The sequence below is a fragment of the Pongo abelii genome, chromosome 20 (genome assembly GCF_028885655.2).
Source record: "Pongo abelii isolate AG06213 chromosome 20, NHGRI_mPonAbe1-v2.0_pri, whole genome shotgun sequence".
In the NCBI taxonomy this organism is placed as follows: domain Eukaryota; kingdom Metazoa; phylum Chordata; class Mammalia; order Primates; family Hominidae; genus Pongo; species Pongo abelii.
In genome coordinates, this window is record NC_072005.2 from 53233070 (window position 1) to 53254831 (window position 21762).

At 48.5% G+C, this 21762-nt stretch overlaps 1 protein-coding gene across 3 annotated transcripts in view; it reads left to right on the top strand.

The window, feature by feature from the left end:
- The first annotated feature begins 15305 nt into the window (after positions 1 to 15305).
- The window catches only part of SAE1 (SUMO1 activating enzyme subunit 1), an 80754-nt gene continuing 74297 nt past the window's right edge, over positions 15306 to 21762 (top strand). The window contains exon 1 of one of the 3 annotated variants that reach the window (XM_054538452.2): positions 15306 to 15557. In XM_054538452.2, coding sequence (XP_054394427.1) covers positions 15352 to 15557 — 206 coding nt within the window. In that variant the 5' untranslated portion in view covers positions 15306 to 15351. 3 annotated transcript variants of the gene reach the window in all.

The window sequence follows — 21762 nt, forward strand, 5'->3', positions numbered from 1 at the left end:
ACAGGCACCATGTGACTTCCTGGTATATTGATCCTACTTTTGTTGTTTTTTTTGTGTGTTTTTTTTTTGAGGCGGAGTCTGCTCTGTCGCCCAGGCTGGAGTGCAGTGCCGCGGACCTCGGCTCACTGCAAGCTCCGGCTCCCGGGTTCACGCCATTCTCCTGCCTCAGCCTCCCGATAGCTGGGACTACAGGCGCCCGCCACCGTGCCCAGCTAATTTTTGTGTTTTTAGTGGAGGTGGGGTTTCACCATATTGGCCAGGCTGGTCTCGAACTCCTGACCTCAAATGATCCACCCACCTCAGTCTCCCAGAGTGCTGGGATTACGGGCGTCAGCCACCGCGCCCAGCGGATCCTACTGTTTTTTAAATGTTCCAGCTGGCAGCGGGGCATGGTGGCACACACCTGTAATCCCAACACTTTGGGAGGCCAAGGCTGGCGGATCACTTGAGGTCAGGAGTTCGAGACCAGCCTGGCCAACATGCTGAACCCCGTCTCTACCAAAAATACAAAAATTAGCCGGGCGTGGTGGCGGGCGCCTGTAATCTCAGCTACTCAGGAGGTTGAGGCAGAAGAATTGCTTGAACCCAAGAGGCAGAGGTTGCAGTGAGCTGAGATCACACCACTGCACTCCAGCCTGGATGACAGAGCAAGACTCCGTCTCAAAAAAAAAAAAAAAAATTAGCCAAGCGTGGTGGCCGGCACCTGTAATCCCCAGCTACTCGGGAAGCTGAGGGGAGAATTACTTGAATCCGGGAAGCAGAGGTTGCAGTGAGCTAAGATCATGCACTCCAGCCTGAGTGACAGACTTTGTCTCCAAAAATAAATAAATTAATTAAATTAAATGTTCCAGCCGGCACAGTGGCTCATGCCTGTAATTCTAGCACAGGAGGATTGCTTGAGCCCAGAGGTTCAAGACCAGCCTGGGCAACATCGTGAGATGTTTCTTCAAAAAGTCAAAACATGGCCGGGCACGGTGGCTCACGCCTGTAATCGCAGCACTTTGGGAGGCCGAGGCGGGCAGATCATGAGGACAGGAGATTGAGACTATCCTGGCTAACACAGTGAAACCCCGTCTCTACTAAAAACACAAAAAATTAGCCGGGCGTGGTGGCGGGCACCTGTAGTCCCAGCTACTCGGGAGGCTGAGGCAGGAGAATGGTGTGAACCCGGGAGGCGGAGCTTGCAGATAGCGCCACTGCACTCCAGCCTGGGTGACAGAGCAAGACTCCTTCTCAAAAAAAAAAAAAAAAAAAGTCAAAACATTAGCCCGGCTTGATGCTATGCGCCTGTGGCCCCAGCTACTTGGGAGGCTGAGGCAGGAGAATCACTGGAGCCCAGGAGGTTGAAGGAGGTTGAAGCTACAGTGAGCTATAATCATGCTACTGTACTCCAGCGGAGACTTTGTCTCAAAAAAATAAATAAATAAAAATAAAAAGGCCAGGCACAGTGGCTCACGCCTGTGATCCCAGCACTTTGAGAAGTCTAGGCGGGTGGATCACGAGGACAGGACCAGCCTGGCCAACGTGGTGAAACCCTGTGTCTACTAAAAATACAAAAAAAATTAGCCGGGTGTAGTGGCAGTTGCCTGTAGTCTCAGCTACTCAGGAGGCTGAGGCAGGAGAATCGCTTGAACCCGGGAGACAGAGGTTGTAGTGAGCCGAGATCACGCCACTACACTAGAGCCTGGGTGACAGAGCGAGAAGAAAATTCTTGACAAAATGCTTAAATTATTAGTGGATGAAACTTGTTTTGAGAAGCTGATGCGCCCCCCCACCATCCCACCTGGTACCCCAGTTGGCCAGTCAGCTGACTGCCAGCCAAGAATTGTGTTACCTTTACCCTGACTATCGTCTTTCTGGATCCAGTCTCAGATCTAATGGTTAGATAATGATTCTCTTCTCCTATAAAATGTCCCTATTAGAGTGAATCTTAATTGGCCAACAAGAGACCTTTTTTCATTGCATGTAAGATTGTAATAAAATGTTCACTCATGCTCATAGCTATGTTGTCCAAAAAAGTTTTCTTTAACACACCAAGAACTAATACTGTAGATCTGTAGGAATGGAAAGGAAGGACACCAAAGTAGCTCACTATGTTCGATTGTGGATGGTGCCATTCCTTCCTTTACACCTTGATTTTTGGACCTCATGTATTCTGGGATATGGACAAAATCACTGATTGAGAACATAGACTACATCTAAGAGGACAGCCATTGTCTTTTCAACGTACGATCCTAAAGGGGCCCCATCTCTGAAGTTTCAATGGGGCCATTCTACAATTCTAGATGGCCATCTGCTTTTAAGTAATGGGGAAAACGAAAATCCCACCAAGCAGGAATTCCCTGTACTTTTTCAGTGTCATAATGGAACATTGTGGAACATTGTCTACCAAGCCCTTCTGACACTTTATCTGACTTTTTAATTTTAATTTTTATTTTTATTTATTTATTTATTTATTTTTATTTTTTTGAGACAGAGTCTCATACTGTTACCCGGGCTGGAGAGCAGTGGCACAATCTCGGCTCACTGCAACCTCTGCCTCCAGAGTTCAAGTGATTCTCCTGCCTCAGCCTCCCAAGTAGCTGGGATTACAGGCGCCTGCCACCACACCCAACTAATTTTTTGTGTTTTTAGTAGAGACTGGGTTTCACCATGTTGGCCAGGCTGGTCTCACACTCGTGACCTTGTGATTTGCTCGCCTCGGCCTCCCAAAGTGCTGGGATTACAGGTGTGAGCCACGGTGCCCTGCCTATTTAGTTAGTTTTTGAGACGGAGTCTCGCTGTGTCTCCCAGGCTGCAGTGCAGTGTCGCAATCTCGGCTCACTGCAACCTCTGCCTCCCGGATTCAAGCAATTTTCCTGCCTCAGCCTTCTGAGTAGCTGGGACTACAGGCGCACGCCACCACGCCTGGCTAATTTTTTGTATTTTAGTAGAGATGGGGTTTCACCGTGTTGTCCAGGCTGGTCAAGAACTCCTGACCTCAGGTTATATCCACCAGCCTGGACATCCCAAAGTGCTGGGATTACAGGTGTGAGCCACCGTGCCCTGCCAATTTTTTTAGTTTTTGAGACGGAGTCTCGCTCTGTCTCTCAGGCTGGAGTGCAGTGGCGCAATCTCGGCTCACTGCAACCTCCGCCTCCCAGGTTCAAGCGATTCTGCTGTCTCAGCCTCTGGAGTAGTTGGGACTACAGGCATGCACAGCACCTGGCTAATTTTTTTTTTTTTTTTTTTTTTTTTGAGACTGAGTTTCACTCTTGTTGCCCAGGCTGGACAATCTCGGCTCACCGCAAACTCCGCCCCGCTAGGTTCAAGCGATTCTCCTGCCTCAGCCTCTTGAGTAGCTGGGACTACAGGTACATGCCACCATGCCCAGCTAATTTTTGTCTTTTTGGTAGAGACAGGGTTTCACCATGTTGGCCAGGATGGTCTTCATTTCTTGACCTTGTGATCCGCCAGCCTCGGCCTCCCGAAGTGCTGGGATTACAGGCGTGAGTCACTGCGCCCCGCCAATTTTTTGTATTTTAATAGAGATGGGGTTTCACCATGTTGGCCAGGCTGGTCTCCAATTCCTGACCTCAAGTGACCGGCCCCGCCTCGGCCTCCCAAAGTGCTGGAATTACAGGCGTGAGTCACCACGCCCAGCCTATTTATTTTATTTATTTTATTACTTTTTTTGAGACAGAATCTCACTCTGTCGCCCAGGGTCGAGTGCAATGGTGCAATATCGGCTCACTGCAACCTCCGCATCCTGGGTGCAAGCGATTCTCCTGCCTCAGCCTCGCCAGTAGCTAGGATTACAGGCACCCGCCACCACGCCCAGCTCATTTTTTTTTTATTATTATTTTTAGTAGAGCTGAGGTTTCACCATGTTGGCCAGGCTAATTTCAAACTCCTGACCTCAGGTGATCCACCTGCCTCGGCCTCCCAAAGTGCTGGGATTACAGGTGTGAGCCACTGCGCCCGGCCAGCGTATTTATTTATTTATTTTGAGACAGAATCTTGCTTTGTCGCTCAGGCTGGAGTGCAGTGGCGCAATCTCGGCCCACTGCCACCTCTGCCTCCCTGGTTCCAGTGATTATCCTGCTTCAGCCTCCCATAACTTTTTTTTGGTTTTTAATTTTATTTATTTATTTTTGAGACAGAGCCTTGCTCTGTCATCCAGGCTGGAGTGCAGTGGTGCAATCATGGCTCACCACAGCCTTGACCTCCCTGGCTCAAGTGATCCTCCTACCTCAGCCCCCTAAGTAGCTGAGACTGCATACATGGGCAACCAGACCCAGCTAATTTGTGTGTGTATGTTGTCTGTTTTTTTTTGAAACAGGGTCTCACCATGTTGCCCAGGCTGGTTTTGAACTACTCCTGAGCTCAAGTGATCCTCCCACTTGAGCCTCACAAAGTCTTAGGATTACAGGCGTGAGCCACTGTGCCTGGCCCATTGTTTTGACTTTAGCTACTTTCTTTTTTTTTTTTCTTTTGACACAGAGTCTTTCTCTTGTCACCCAGGCTAGAATGCAATGGCGCAGTCTTGGCTCACTGCAACTTCTGCCTCCCAGGTTCAAGCAATTCTGCCGCCTCAGCCTTCTCAGTAGCTGGGATTACAGGCACCCGCCACCACGTCCAGCTAATTTTTGTTCTTTTAGTAGAGACAGGGTTTCACCATGTTGGCCAGGCTGGTCTCGAACTCCTGACCTCAGGTGATCCGCCGGCCTTAGCCTCCCAAAGTGCTGGGATTATAGGCATGAGCCACCGCGCTTGTCAACTTTCGCTGCTTTCTGTCAATTTCCTGTTCCTTTCCCTCTCCCCTACTTTTTGGATGCTCTTGTAACTATTTATTTTCTTTTTTTTTTTTTTCCCGAGACTGAGTCTTGCTCTGTCGCCCAGGCTGCAGCGCAATGGCGAGATCTCGGCTCATTGCAAGCTCTGCCTCCCGGGTTCACGCCATTCTCCTGCCTCAGCCTCCCGAGTAGCTGGGACTACAGGTGCCCACCACCACGCCCAGCTAATTTTTGTAGTTTTAGTAGAGATGGGTTTCACCGTGTTAGCAAGGATGGTCTCGATCTCCTGACCTTGTGATCCACCTGCCTCGGCCTCCCAAAGTGCTGGGATTACAGGCGTGAGCCACCGCGCCCAGCCAACTATTTATTTTCAAGCAGCGTCTTGCTCTGTGCCCCAGGCTATCATGCAGTGGCACTATCATAGCTCACTGCAACCTTGACCTCTTGGGCTCAAACAGTCCTCCTGCCTCAGCCTCCTGAGTAGCTGGGACTACAGGTGTGCACCACCATGGTAATTTTTTTGTGTTGTCTTAGGGATGAGGTCTCCCTGTATTGCCCAGGTTGGTCTCAAACACCTGACCTCAAGCGATCCTCCCACTTCAATCTCCCAAAGTGTTGGGATTACAGGTGTGAGCCACTGCACCCAGTTAACTTACTATTTAGCTGTTGATTAGTGTCTAGACTCAGTAAAGTTAGATAATAATTTGTGTAAGAATCTCTTTTGTAATAACTGGTCTGGCATCACAGACAAGCCTGAAAGAAATTTGCCAGTTTTGTATCCAATTTCCCAACCTAATTGCAACATCCTTCCAGCCCCCACACCCCCCAGAATATCCATTGCTCCTTCTTTCAGTCATCTCTATTTTTCTGCTACTTTCATCATTAATGAGTTCAATAACATCTTTGACATCTGCTCACCCTGTTTTTGTATGAGAGTCATGTTTGTTTGTTCTTTGAGACAGGGTCTCATTCTGTCACCCAGGCTGGAGGACAGTGGCACAATCATGGCCCACTGCATCATGGACCTCCTAGGCTCAAGCAGTCCTCCTGCCTCAGCCGCCTGAGTAGCTGAGACCACGGGTCATGCCACCCCACCCAGCTAAGTTTTTGAATTTTTGGTGGAGATGGGGTTTCACCATATTGCCCAGGCGGGTCTTGAACTCCTGAACTCAAGTGATCTGCCTTCCTCAGCCTCCTAAAGTGCTGGGATTACTGGCATGAGCCACCATGCCCAGCCTGGGGATTTTTTTTTTTTTTGAGACGGAGTCTCGCTCTGTTGCTCGGGCTGGAGTGCAGTGGCGTGATCTGGGTTCACTGCAAGCTCCGCCTCCCGGGTTCACGCCATTCTCCTGCCTCAGCCTCCCGAGTAGCTGGGACTACAGGCGCCCGCCACCACGCCTGGCTAATTTTTTTTTTTGTATTTTTAGTAGAGACGGGATTTCACCGTGTTAGCCAGGATGATCCGCCTGCCTCAGCCTGCCAAAGTGCTGGGATTACAGGCGTGAGCCACTGCGCCTGGCCTTTTTTTTTTTTTTCTGAGATGGAGTCTCGCCCTGTCGGCCAGGCTGGAGTGCAGTGGTGGGATCTTGGCTCACTGCAACCTCCGCCTCCTGGGTCCAAGCAATTCTCCTGCCTCAGCCTCCTGAGTAGCTGGGATTACAGGCGCCCACCACCACGCCTGGCTAACTTTTGTAATTTAAGTAGACAGGGTTTCACCATCTTGGCCAGGATGGTCTCAATTTCCTGACCTCCTGATCTGCCTGCCTCGGCCTCCCAAAGTGTTGAGATTACAGGCATGAGCCACTGTGCCTGACCAGGGACACATTTTAAAAGTTAAAAACATGACTTTTAGCCAGGTGCGATGGTTCATGCCTGTAATCCCAGCTACTTGGGAGACTGAGGCACGAGAATCACTTGAACCCAGGAAGTGGAGGTTGCAGCGAGCCGAGATAGTACCACTGCACTCCAGCCTAAGTGACAGAGCAAGACTCTGTCTCAAAAAAACAGAATATGTATATATATATACACACACACATCCCTGTTTTATTTCATTTTTATTATGGGATGTTTGTTTGTTTGTTTGTTTTTTGAGACAGTCTTGCTCTGCGGCCCAGGCTGGAGTGCAGTGGCACATCTTGGCTCACTGCAACCTCCACGTCCCACTTTCAAGTGATTCTCCTACCTCAACCTCCTGAGTAACTGGGACTATAGGTGCCCACTGCCACATCCGGCTAATTTTTGTATTTCTAGTAGAGACAGGGTTTCAACATGTTGGCCAGGCTGGTCTGGAACTCCTGACCTCAGGTGATCCGCCCGCCTCGGCCTCAGGCTATTTTTTATTGAAGAATAACATACGTACAGAAAAAGCATATAATCACAGGTATGCAGCTTGACACATTTACGCAAAGTGAATATTCTATGTAACCAGCAGCTAAATCAAGAAACAGAAAATTATAAGCAGAGCAGAGTCCCCATCCTGTTCCCATGTAGTCACTGCTCCTTCTAAAGCAATCACCGTTCTAACTTCTAGTTACATATATAAATATTCTCTTAATTTGTCTTAATTTTCTCATAAAAATTGAATCCATAAATGTACTCTTTTGTGTCTGGCTTCTTTCATTCCACATTATATTTGTGGCATGTAGTTATTGTTCATTCATTCTCATTTCTCTATAGTATTCCACAGTGTGACTAAACTAGGTATTACATGATTATGTGGAATGATTGGAACGCTCTTACACTGCTGCGACTTTAAATAACCACTTGGGCTGGGTACAGTGGCTCATGCTTTTAACCCCAGCACTTTGGGAGGCCGAGGCAGAAAGATTGCTTGAGCCTAGAGGTTTGAGACCAGTAGGGCAACATAGTAAGTCCCTGTCTCTACAAAAAATAAAAAAATTAACAAAGCATGGTGGCTCACGTCAGCAGTCCCTGCTACTTGGGAGGTTAAGGGAGGAGGATCACTTGAGTCCGGAGGCAGAGGTTGCAGTGAGCTGGAAGACAAAACAAAACAAAACAAAAAACAGAAAAGAAAAGAAATAGTCCCTAAGTGGCCAGACACGGTGGCTCTCGCCTGGAATCCCAGCACTTTGGGAGGCCAAGGAGGGCGGATCATTTGAGGTCAGGAGTTTGAGACCAGCTTGACCTACATGTAAGACCCTGTCTCTACTAAAATACAAAAATTAGCTGGACGTGGTGGTGGGCGCCTATAATCCCAGCTCCTCGGGAGGCTGAGGCAGGAGAATTGCTTGAATCCAGGAGGAGGAGGTTGCAGTGAGCCAAGATCGTGCCCACTGCGCTCTAGCCTGGGTGACACAGCCAGATTCCTTATCAAAAACAAACAAACAAAAAATGCCCCTAACTGGGAACTGCTTAAATGTCCATAATAAAAGAAAAGACAGGGGCCAGGCATGGTGGCTGGTGGCTCATGCCTGTAATTCCAGCACTTTGGGATTCCAAGGTGGGCAGATCACTTGAGGTCAGGAGTTCGAGACCAGCCTGACCAACCTGATGAAAATCCATTTCTACTAAAAATATAAAAAATTTAGCTGGGCGTCATGGGGCACACCTGTAATCCCAGCTACTCGGGAGGCTGAGGCGTGAGAATCGCTTGAACCTGGGAGGTGGAGATTGCAGTGAGCTGAAATCATGCCACTGCACTCCAGCCTGGGAGACAGAGTGAGACTCTGCCTAAAAAAAAAAAAACAAACAGTGTATTGTACTGCACGCACATATTTTGTGCATCTGCTGGATTATAAGACCTAAATGGTAGAATCATTTGCACCACATCCTGGACAGGATAGAGAATCTCCTCTTGCACTGGCCTCCACCGGCCTTACAGTTCACTTTGCTGATGAGTGAGAGCAGGTCTCCCGGCCGTGATACAAGCTGCCCCCAAAATTCCAAAGGGCTTTTTCTTACCACCTTTTCCATCAAAGGATGGCTGTGTAGGGGATGAAAGTTTCAGCAGCTTGCCCTGTATTTAGGGAAAAACAAAATTCTAACATAACTCTTCTCCCGGACCTCCAAAATATCTCTGGGCTGGCAGGTCTCTGTATTTTTTTTTAATTGAACTTCCTTAAATGCACATAAGTCAGCTAATACTTCCATGGTACCTGTTTCTTTCTGCTCTTGGTACATGGATATTATTATTATTATTATTATTATTATTATTAAATTATTATGAAACAAGGTCTTGCTCTGTTGCCCAGGCTGGAGTACAGTGGCACAATCACAGATCACTGCAGCCTCCACCTCCTCGGCTCAAGTGATCCTCCAGCCTTAGCCTCCCAAGTAGCCAAGACCACAGGTGCACACCACTACGCCTGATAAATTTTTTTTTTTTTTTGGAGACAGAGTCTCGCTCTGTTGCCCAGGCTGGAGTGCAATGGCGCGATCTCGGCTCACTGCAAGCTCCGCCTTCCGGGTTCACACCATTCTTCTGCCTCAGCCTCCTGAGTAGCTGGGACTACAGGCACCCGCCACCATGCCCAGCTAATTTTTTTTTTTTTTTTTTTTGTATTTTAGTAGAGACAGAGTTTCACCGTGTTAGCCAGGATGGTCTCCATCTCCTGACCTCGTGATCCACCCACCTCGGCCTCCCAAAGTGCTGGGATTACAGGCGTGAGCCACCGCGCCAGGCCCAATACCTGGCTAATTTTTTTTTTTTTTTTTGGTGACGCAGTCTCGCTCTGTCACCCAGGCTGGAGTACAGTGGCGCTATCTCTGCTTGCTGCAAGCTCTGCCTTCAGGCTTCACACCATTCTCCTGCCTCAGCCTCCCAAGTAGCTGGGACTACAGGCACCCGCCACCATGCCCGGCTAATTTTTTTTTTTTTGTATTTTTAGTAGAGACGGGGTTTCACCGTGTTAGCCACGATGGTCTCAATCTCCCGACCTCGTGATCCCCCCACCTCGGCTTCCCAAAGTGTTGGGATTACAGGCGTGAGCCACCGCGCCCGGCCAATTTTTGTATTTTTAGTAGAGATGGGGTTTCACCATATTGGCCAGGCTGGTCTCAAACTCCTGACCTCGTGATCCGCCTGCCTCGGGCTCCCAAAGTGCTGGGATTACAGGCATGAGCCACCACGCCCAGCCAGAATTTTTTCTTTTTTCTAGAGAAGGGGATCTCCCTATGTTGCCCAGTCTGGTCTTGAACACCTGACCTGAAGTGATTTTCCTACGTCGGCCTCCCAAAGTGGTGGGATTGCAGGTGTGAGCCACTGCGACCGGCCAGTAATTATTATGCTGATGAAAGACCTGTTTTTTCTCTAGTTCCTGGAATGGCTCTGGGGAGGGTTATTCACACTGTGAGTAAGGAGGCATTCGCAGAGAAGTTCCTCCAGAGTGTGGAAGAAGCACTACCATTTGGCACCAACCCCTGGAGACACCTGGAGAACAAAGGAGGAGACCATTGGCCAAAGAGAGGCATTTCCATTTTGTTGGAGCCTGCTAACCACCAACCCATAGCTTTTTTCCCTTTCTTCCTTGCTAATCCAATCGCAGATTCATTGAGGAGTTGAGAAGTACTGAGATCCAGGCTGGAAGAGGAGTGATTGGTCTATCTGGTTATCAAGGGATAATGTTGCCCCCTAGAGGACATTTTGGAAATTATTAAGGAAAATTAACGACTGGTTTTTGGTTGTCATCTGGTTCTCAAGGGAACAGTATTGCTTCCTTGGGAGCATTTTGGAAACCTACCTTTTTTCATCGTCACAATGGTGAAGGGTTTGTTACTGGGACTAGAGGACAAGGACCAGACATGCCAAGATATTCTGCAATATAGCATTCCTAATTAATAATCACCAAATGAATAAAAAGTTCATGATAGCACTTAAAAAGTGGGGAAAGGACTGTTTATACTAAATTATGCTAAGCTGTAACACTGAACTATTCCAGTTCTTTTGAAATTGTTTACATAGCAAAATCATAGTTGACTCCTGGCCATTTAAGACTTACGCCACCACTCTTGGGATAATGAAAATGTTTTGGAACTAGACTGAGGTGGTGATTGTATAATATGGTGAAAGTACTAAAAGCCACTAAATTGTGCACTTCAAAATGCTGCCTGATTTTATGTTATGTGAATTTCACCTCAATAAAAATGTCTTTTTTTTTTTTTGAGAGGGAGTCTTGACCTGTTGCCAGGCTGGAGTGCAGTGGCGCGATCTCAGTTCACTGCAACCTCCACCTCCCAGGTTCAACCCATTCTCCTGCCTCAGCCTCGCAAGTAGCTAGGACTACAGGTATGCGCCACCATGCCCAGCTAATTCTTTTGTATTTTTAGTAGAGACAGGGTTTCACCATGTTGACCAGCATGGTTTCAATCTCCTGACCTCGTGATCCACCTGCCTCGGGCTCCCAAAGTGCTGGGATTATAGGTGTGAGCCCCCGGGCCCAGCCAATAAAAATGTTTTTTAAAAAGGATGTATATTTCCAAACATGAGACTATACCATCACGTTTAATTTTTCCCAGAAACTATAAAAAAGTAGAAGTGAGGAGAAGAAAGGGAGACACTTTTAGACCTTTAATGAGTCTGCAAGTACAGGAGAAAATAGCTTTATTTTGAAAATAATGCAGCAATTAGCTTTATTTTCAGGGATCTTTTTCACAAAGTAATCTTTTTTTATTTTTTATTTTTTATTTTTATTTTTTTGAGACGGAGTCTCGCTGTTTTGCCCAGGCTGGACTGCAGTGGCGCTATCTTGGCTCAGTGCAAGCTCTGCCTCCCGGGTTCACACCATTCTCCTGCCTCAGCCTCCCAAATAGCTGGGACTACAGGCGCCCGCCACTATGCCCGGCTCATTTTTTGTATTTTTAGTAAAGACGGGGTTTCACCGTGTTAGCCAGGATGGTCTCAATCTCCTGACCTCATGATCTGCCCACCTCGGCCTCCCAAAGTGCTGGGATTACAGGCTTGAGCCACCGCGTCCGGCCCACAAAGTGATCATTTTACAAGAGTCATATGCCATAGTCACAGGTAAGAACCTGGGTCACTCCCTAACCAATTATGAATTACTATATGCCATAGACCTTCAGGATTACTTTCTTTCTTTCTTTCTTTTTTTTTTTTTTTGAGACAGAGTCTCGCTCTGTCACCCAGGCCGGGGTGCAGTGGCGCCATCTCGGCTCACTGCAACCTCTGCCTCCCGGATTCAAGCAATTCTCCTGCCTCAGCTTCCCGAGTAGCTGGGATTACAGGCATGTGCCACCACGCCCGGTTAATTTTTTTGTATTTTTAGTAGAGACGGGGTTTCACCATATTGGCCAGGCTGGTCTCAAACTCCTGACCTTGTTATCCACCCACCTCGACCTCCCAAAGTGCTGGGATTACAGGCGTGAGCCACTGCGCCCAGCACAGGATTACTTTCTTTCTTTCTTTTGAGACAGAGTTTTGCACTTGTTGCCCAGGCTGGAGTACAATGGCGCAATCTCGGCTCACTGCAACCTCTACCTCCCCAGGTTCAAGTGATTCTCCTGCCTCAGCCTCCCGAGTAGCTGGGATTACAGGCATGAGCCACCACGCCTAAAATTTTGTATTTTTAGTAGAGATGGGGTTTCTTCACTTTGGTCAGGATGGTCTCAAACTCCCGACCTCAGGTGATCCGCCCGCCTCGGCCTCCTAAAGTGCTGGGATTACAGACATGAGCCACTGTGCCCGGCCTCTATTTTTCTTTCTATAATCCATGTACATTTCCCTTTAATAACATAAGGCAACTAAAGAGCACTGTTTATTTTCAGAGGCTTATCTAAAAGATACTTGACACAGCCCTTTGCAGCTGGGTCATTCTCTGAATTCTAAATGTCTTTTCCTGCACAAAGAGGTTATTTGATCTTGTAACTGGCATTTTCCCCTGAGATTAGGAAGTGGCACACCAAAGTGCAAAAACTTTGGAATCAGATCTTTAATTTTTAATCTTTATTTTATTTATTTATTTATTTTATTTATTTATTTTTTTGTGTGACAGAATCTCGCTCTGTTGCCCAGGCTAGGGTGCAATGGCAAGATCTCCACTCACTACAAACTCCACCTCCCGGGTTCAAGTGATTCTCCCCCTTCAGCCTCCTGGGTAGCTGGGATTACAGGCGCACACAGCCACACCCAGCTAATTTTTGTATTTTGAGTAGAGACGGGGTTTCACCATGTTGGCCAGGCTGGTCTCTAACTCCTGATCTCAGGTGATCCTCCCGTCCCTGCCTCCCAAAGTGCTGAGATTACAGGTATGAGTCACCGTGCCTGGCCTAATTTTTATTTTTTTTTGTAGAGACGGGGTCTGGCTGTGTTTGACAGCCTCAAACTCCTAGCCTCAAGTGATCCTCTCAAAGTGTTGGGATTACAGACATGAGCCAATGTGCCTGGCCTGTTTAAAGTTTTTCCACCATAATAGGTCCTTTGCCCCATGCTTGCAGCAAGTCAATAGTAGGAGACACGAGGTTGCAGCAGAGAAAGAGGTTTAATCATAGGGCCACTGAAAACCAAGGGAGGCGATGGAAGGAAACCACAAATCCACCTCCCCAGGGAGTTCGGGGCTTTTTAAGGGTTTTGGAGTGGGCTGAAGTGTGGAAGCATTGGTTGGTTGAAGTGTGCAGGGTGAAGTAATGAAACAGGGAGTTGAAGAAACTCTATTCTCCTGTCAATTTGGTTCCTCTGTTGGGTCTTCCCACTGGTTGGCATCAGCTGTTTTGCTGGAATTCAGGATCTGAAAAACATCTTAGGCTTTTTTTTTTTTTTGAGACAAGGTCTATTGTCCAGGCTGGAGTGCAGTGGTGCCATCATAGCTCATTGCAGCCTCCAACGCCTGGGCTCAAAGGATCCTTCCACCTTAGCCTCCCAAGTAGCTGGGATTACAGGCATGCACCACCACACCCAGCTAATTAAAAAAACATTTTTTTTTTGTAGAGACAGGGGTCTTGTCATGTTGCCCAGGCTGGTCATGAACTCCTGGCTTCAAGTGATTCTCCTATCTCAGTCTCCTAAAGTGCATGGATTACAGGCATGAGCCACCACGCCGGGCACTAAGCAATTCTTATTATTTATTTATTTTTTGAGACGGAGTCTCGCTTTGTTGCCCAGGCTGGAGTGCAGTGGTGCGATCTCGGCTCACTGCAAGCTCCATCTCCCAGGTTCACGCTATTCTCCTGCCTCAGCCTCCTCAGTAGCTGGGACTACAGGTGCCTGCCACCACGCCCGGCTAATTTTTTGTATTTTTAGTAGAGATGGGGTTTCACTGTGTTAGCCAGGCTGATCTCGATCTCCTGACCTCGTGATCCGCCCTCCCCGGCCTCCCAAAGTGCTGGGATTACAGGCATGAGCCACTGTGCCCTGCCAAAAAGCCTATAATTCTAACATCAGAAATCCTCCCACCTCAGCCTCCCACGTAGCTGGGACTATAGACTCAGTACCACCACACCCAGCTAATTTTTGTATTTTTAAATAGAGATGGTGTTTCCCTATATTGCCCACCTGGGGCCATCCCTGTTTTTTTTTTTCTTTCCTTCCTTTCTTCCCTTCCTTCCTTCCGTTCCCTCTCTCTCTCTCCCTCCCTCCTTCCTTTCTTTCTTTTCTTTTTTTCTTTTTTTTTTTTTTTTTTACAGAGTCTTGCTCTGTTACCCAGGCTGGAGTGCAGAGGGCATAATCTTGGCTCACTACAACCTCCGCCTCCCGGGTTCAATCAATTCTCCTACCTCAGCCTTCCAAGTAGCTGGGACTACAAGTGTGAGCCACCATGCCCTGCGAATTTTTTTATTTTTAGTAAAGACGGGATTTCACCATGTTAGCCAGGCTGGTCTCGAACTCCTGATTTCAAGTAATCTGCCTGCCTTGGCCTCCCGAAGTGCTGAGATTACAGGTGTGAGTCACCGCGCCTGGCCTATTCCTGTTTTCTTAACGCTCCTCTCTCCCACTGGGCCGTGACTGCCTCTAAAGCAGAGATGTGTCCATTTTTATTATTATTGTATGTCCAGGGCCGGGCACAAAGTGCAACACATAGTAGGGACATGAAAGGCTGGGCACAGTGGCTCATGCTTGTAATCCCAGCACTTTGGGAGGCAGAGGTGGGAGGATGGCTTGAGGCCAGGAGTTGGATACCAGCCTAGGCAACAGAGGGACCCCTTCTCTATGAAAAAAAGAAAAAAAAGATTGACAGTTCAATGTCACCTCTGATAAGCCTTCGCTGACCACCGCTGTTGCTCTGTAGCCCCAAGTCCTGCTTTATTTTTCTCCAAAGCATTTATCATCGCTGGGTTTATATTTATTTCTCTTCGGGCTTTTCTCACTGGATCGTAAACTCCATGAGGACATGGCTTTGTCGATTTTACTCAACACCGTATTTTACAACATTCCTATTGCTGGGATCTCAGTATGGACTCCTTAAATATTTGCAGAATTTAAGTGCCACACAAGTGACCACGTGGGCAACGCCCTCGGGGCCTTAAGCCGCGCCATTTTTGGGGCTAGGATTGGCTGGACCCTCCGTCACGTGACATGCGGTCGCCGGACCGCCTTTGAGTCTCGTGAGGTACTTTTGGTCCCAGGCTCCGCGGACGAGGTACTGCGCAGGCGTGGGAGCGTCTGCGTATGCGCAGAAGCACTCCGGGCGTGCTGCCGGCGGCGGTTGGTGGCGCGCGGGTTCGGCGGGCGGTTGGCTTGAGCGGGTACGGAGCTGAGGCAGGAAGAGCCGGCGCCATGGTGGAGAAGGAGGAGGCTGGCGGCGGCATCAGCGAGGAGGAGGCGGCACAGTATGACCGGCAGATCCGCCTGTGGGGACTGGAGGCCCAGAAACGGTCAGGGCCGGCGCGGCTTGAGGCCGCGAGGGTCTGGAGGGGGCGTCTATTCTGAGGCGTTTGCTGCCCGGAAGGAGCGGGAAGGTGTGATTTGAAGGGAGGAGGCGGGAATTCTGTGCTCTGGTATCGTCTCGCTCTTGAGGGGACTGGAGGAGTTGATTGGGGATGTTTCTGGAAGGTGGGGGAAGTGGTTGGGAGGGCCGTTCCGAAGGATGGGAGCTCTGAAGGGGGCGTTGGGGAGTCCTGAGAGAGCGGGAGAATTCAAACTCAGGAAATCCGAGGCCCGAAAGCGGTGATTGTGGGGTTTGATCGCGATTAGGAGGATAAGAGGGGTTGGGGATACGTGGAAAGGGTGAGGTGAGGTTCGTAGTTCATTCATTCGAGGGTATGGGACCTGGTTCCGTGCTGCACACGGGGGAGACTGGACTGGCCAACCGGACAGACGGGAGCTTACATTCTTGTGGGAGCTCAGGGGCGGGCCAGTCTGAAAGAATGCGGGTTTTGAGGAGTTTTGGAGCAAGTTATCTCAAATGGGAATCTTGAGAGACTCGGAGCGGCTGGAGGGGGACGGCAGTACGCTCCCGAAAAGGTTGCTTGTGTTTGGTATGGGGCTGTGTCTTGATAGGACAGGAGACGTAGTTTGGGCATTGTGGAGTAGCTTAGGGATTTTTTTTTTTTTTGAGACAGTCTCTCTCTGTCGCCCAGGCTGGAGGGCAGTGGCGCGATCTCGGCTCACTGCAACCTCTGCCTGCCGGATTCAAGCGATTCTCCTAACTCAGCCCCCCGAGTAGCTGGGATTATAGGGGCCCGCCAGCATGTCCGGCTAATTTTTGTATTTTTAGTAGACACGGGGTTTCGCCATGTTGACGAGACTGGTCTCGATCTCCTGACCTCAAGTGATCCACCCGCCTCGGCCTCCTGAAGTGCTGGGATTACAGGAGTGGGCCACCGCGCCAGGACGTCTTTTGTTTTGTGCAGTTGGGTGATCTCGGCTCACTGCAGCCTCTGGCCTCCCGGGTTCAAGACTTCCTCTCACCTCAGTCTTCCGAGTAGCTGGGATTATAGGCTCGCGCCACCACGCCTGGCTAATTTTTGTATTTTTAGTAGACATGGGTTTTCACCTTGTTGGCCAGGCTGGTCTTGAACTCTGGACCTCAAGTGATCTGCCCACCACAGCCTCCCAAAGTGGTTGGATTACAGACGTGAGCCACTGTGCCCAGCTTGTTTTTTTTTTTTTTTTTTCTCTCTGTGGCCCAGGCTGGAGAGCAGTGGTGGAGTCATAGCTCACTGTAGTAGCCTCAACCTCCAAGGCTCAAGGGATTCCCTCTTCAGCCTCCCAAGTAGCTGGGACTACAGGCATGCCCCACATCATCCGACTAATTTTTGTATTTTTTTTTTTTTTGTAGGATGGGGTTTTGCCTTGTTGCCCAGACTGGTCTTGAACTCCCAAGCTCAAGCAATCCTCGGCCTCAAGAGATCTCTTCCCGCCAACTCAGACTCCTAAAATGCTGGGATTACAGGCATGAGCTACCATGCCTGGCCTCACTGATCAATATTTTTACTTAGCCTGGACGCAGTGACTCACACCTGTAATCCCAGCACTTTGGGAAGCTGAGTTGGGGGGAGGGGATCACTTGAGCCCAGGAGTTTGAGACTAGCCTGGGTAACGTTGCCAAACCCAGTCGCTACAAAAATACAAAAATTAGCCAGGCATGGTGGCGTGAGTTTATAGTCCCAGCTAGTTAGGAGGCTGAGATGGGAGCATCACCTGAGCCCCCGGGAGGCGGAGGTTGCAGTGAGCCATGATCACGCCACTACACCCCAGCCTGGGTGACAGAGTGAGGCCCTGTCTCAAAAAAAAAAAAAAAAAAAAAAAATCCACAAGCGTGTGTATATACGTCAGTTATTAAAGGATGGTGAAGTGGGAGGGTTGTTTTGATAGGTTGGCCAGGGAAGGGCTCTGAAGAGGTAACATTGAGCCTCAGACTTATATGAAGGGAAAGAGCCCTGTGGTCATCTGGGAGAACTTTCCTAGCTAAGAGAACAGCAAGTGCAAATTCCCAGAGGCCCAAGCATGATTGTCAAATTAGAGAAATAAGGTAGCAGGAACCAAATGATTTGAGGAGTAGCTTTTATTCTAAGTGTGTGGGAAAACCTGTTGGAGTGTTTTGAGTGTGGGAGTAACATGATCTGTTTTTTGTTTTTTTTTTCTTTGAGATGGAGTCTCACTCTGTCGCCCAGGCTGGAGTGCAATGGCACAATCTCGGCTCACTGCCGTTGCAGTGAATCCGCCTCCCAGATTCAAGCAATTCTCCTGCCTCAGCCTCATGAGTAGCTGGGACTATCGGCGTGTGCCACCACACCCGGCTAATGTTGAATATTTTTAGTAGAGATGGGGTTTCACTGTGTTAGACAGGATAGTCTCGATCTCCTGACCTCGTGATCCGCCTGCCTTGGCCTCCCAAAGTGCTGCGATTACAGGCCTGAGCCACTGCGCCTGGCCTGGTTTGTGTTTTAAAATGATCGCTCCAGAATAGGTTAAAGTGGGCAGAAATGGAAGTAAAGATTCTGGCTGGACTGTTGCAGTAATCCAGTTGAGATAAAAATATTGGTGGCTTGAAACTCAAGAGAAGGGGTCAAATATATATATTCTGGATATATTTTGAAGGTAGAAGAGGGAACAGAATTTGGGGCAGAAGTCCAGGATGACACCACTGTTTTTGGCTTGAGCACCTACCTACCTGGAACGATGGAATTGCCATTTTGAAAGATATGGAGAGCTGTAGGTTTGGTGGGGTCAGGGAAGAGTCAGTTCTCTTTTAGGTTTCAGATTTGTTTTTTTTGTTGTGTTTTGTTTTGTGTTGAGACGGAGTCTCGCTCTGTCACCCAGGCTGGAGTACAGTGGCATGGTCTCACTGCAACCTCCGCCTCCCAGGTTCAAGCAGTTCTCCTGCCTCAGCCTCCTGAGTAGCTGGGATTACAGGCGCCCGCCACCATGCCCAGCTAATTTTTGTATTTCTAGTAGATATGGGGTTTCACCATGTTGGTCAGGCTGGTGTCGAACCCCTGACCTCGTGATCCACCCGCCTCGGCCTCCCAAAGTGCTGGGATTACTGGCGTGAGCCACCACGCCTTGCCTCAGATTTGTTTTTTTATACAATTAAGTAGAAATATGTGAGGGGTTGAGTTCAGCGGTAAAATTTGGGTGATGGTGAGTATTGTGTGAGTACAGAGTATAGAATTAATGGAGGGTTGGGGAGGCAGACATGTCAGGAGAATTTAGTTTGAGGGGGTGGGACCTTTCAGAAGGTTTTAGAGGGTGCAGTGGTGGGATAGGAATTACCTCAGGCTCATTTCAGATCTGTGGGGTCTTCTTTGATGGGGTCGGGGGATGTCATTATGAGGCATTAACATTGGTGGGAGGGTTGAAGGCACCTGGAATAGATTGGGAATTCAGTGATGAGAATGTGCCTCTGGACATAGGTGGGCTGCATTGATTTTAGGGACTGCTATTTTCTGGATGGAGTGGAAAGAGGATTTATGTGAGTTGGAGGAAACTTTGAGGAAGCTTGGTGTGTTCTGAGGTCCTGAAGGGTTGGGGAGGGGATTCTAAGGTACTGGAAGGGTTAATCGAAGGGGTTTGTGGCAGCAGATAGTTTTGTTTGAAGTGGGGCAAAGTTGGTGAGGTTTAAACTGGAATGTAGTTAGGGAACTTTCAGAGGGATAGGGATGATTTTTCTGAGAAGCAGTGAAGAACGGATGGGGGCCTCTGAGTGGGAGATGACCTAAGGGACAAGTCAAGGTCAGGGCATGGAATTTGTGGGAGGTAGGAATTATTCTGAGGGAGTGGAGCTGTACTGAATTTGGTGGAGAACATGAAAAGGATTGGCTGGGGGTTGCGGGAGGGAGGGAAGAGGTTATTTGTAATCTGTACTCTATTTTTAGACAGTCTTAGAGAGTTTATTAAAGTGTTTTTTTGTCCATTTTCAGCCGAGGTTTTTAGAAATTAAAATTTTTTTTGTATGAGTACATAGTAGGTGTATACATTTTGGGGGTATGTGAGATACTTTGATACAGGCATACAATGGGTAATAATCACATCAGGGTAAATGGGGTATCCACCACCTTAAGCACTTATCCTTTGTGTTACAAACAATGCAGTTACATTCTTTTAGTTGCTTTGAAATGTACAACAAATTATTGTTGACTGTAGTCACCCTGTTATGCTATCAAATACTAGATCTTATTCATTGTATTTAATTATATTTTTGTACCCGTTAGTCATCCCTCCTTCCCCTCCACCCCCCACAACCCTTCCTAGCCTCTGGTAACCCTCAGTCTACTATCTGCATTAGTTCAATTGTTTTAATTTTTTTAGTTCCCACAAATAAGTGACAGCGTGCAAAGTTTGTCTTTCTGTGCCTGATTTATTTCACTTAACATAATAACCTCCAGTTCCCTCCTTGTTGTTGCAAATGACAGGATCTCATTCCCTTCTTTTTTTGTAGACAGGGTCTGTCTTTTGCGCAGACTAGAGTGCAGCGGTGTGATCACAGCTTACTTCAGCCTTGACTTCTTGGGCTCAGGTGATCCTCCCACCTCAGCCTCCCAGTAGTTGTGACTATACCACATGCCACAAGCCCAGCTAATATTTTAGTACAGGTGGGGTTTCACCAGGCTAGTCTCCAACTCATGGGCTGAAATGCTCCTCCTGCCTCCCTGCAAAGTGATGGGATTAGAGGCGTGAACAGCAATGCCCAGCCTTTGTACCACAATTTCTTTTTTTTTTGAGACGGAGTCTCGCCGTGTCGCCTAGGCTGGAGTGCAGTGGAGCAGTCTTGGTTCACTGCGAGCTCCGCCTCCCGGGTTCACGCCATTCTCCTGCCTCAGCCTCTTGAGTAGCTGGGACTACAGGCGCCCGCCACCATGCCCGGCTAATTTCTGTATTTTTAGTAGAGGCGGGGTTTCACCTTGTTAGCCAGGATGGTCTCGATCTCCTGACCTCGTGTACCACAATTTCTTTATCCATTTGTCTGTTGATAGACACATGGGTTGCTTTCAAATCTTGGCTATTGTGAAGAGTGCTGCAATAAACATGGGAGTGCAGATTTTTTTTTTTTTTTTTTTTTTGAGACCGAGCCTTGCTCTGTTGCCCAGGCTAGAGGGCAGTGGCATGATCTCAGGCCAGTACAACCTCCACCTCCCAGGTTCAAGCGATTCTCCTGCCTCAGCCTCCCGAGTAGCTGGGATCACAGGCACCTGCCACCACGCCCGGCTAATCTTTGTATTTTTAGTAGAGACGGGGTTGCTATATTGGCCAGGCTGGTCTCAAACTCCTGGCTTCAGGTGATCAGCCCTACTTGGCCTCCCAAAGTGTTGAGATTACAGGCGTGAGCCACCACACCCGGCCTGATTTATTTTCATTTGGGTATATACCTAGCAGTGGGATTGCATTTTCACCCGAGTCTTTTTTTTTTTTTTTTGAGACGGAGTTTTGCTCTTATTACCCAGACTGGAGTGCAATGGTGCGATCTCAGCTCACCGCAACCCCTGCCTCCCGGGTTCAAGCAATTCTTCTGGTTCAGGCTCCCAAGTAGCTGGGATTACAGGCGTGTGCCACCATGCCCGGCTAATTTTGTATTTTAGTAGAGACGGGATTCCTCCATGTTGGTCAGGCTGTGAACTCCTGACCTCAGGTGATCCGCCCGCCTTGGCCTCCCAAAGTGCTGGGATTACAGGCATGAGCCACAGCCCCCAGCCTTCACCTGAGTTTTACAGCAGCTCTCTGGAGTAGGAAGGGCAGTGATTTCCTCCTCTGTTCAGATGAGGAAGGAGGCTCCACAGAGCAAATTGACTTGCCTCTAAGAGGGCTCTAGGTAGGATAGGAGAACTCTGGAGACTGGAGTTCCTTTATGAAACAGAAGCCCTGGAAATGGGCAGGCTGATAAAATATACAAATTGTGGGGCATTTTATAAGACACTTATCCTACTTCTCTTCCAAAAGTCAGTTTCATGGGAAAAACAAGTGAAGGGACTGTTGCGGATTAAAAGAGAGTAAAGGCCGTCGCAGTGGCTCAGCCTGTAATTCCAGGACTTTGAGAGGCCGAGGTGGGTGGATCACCTGAGGTCAGGAGTTCGAGACTAGCCTGGCCAACATGGTGACCGTCTCTACTAAAAATACAAAAAAAATTAGCCAGGTGTGGTG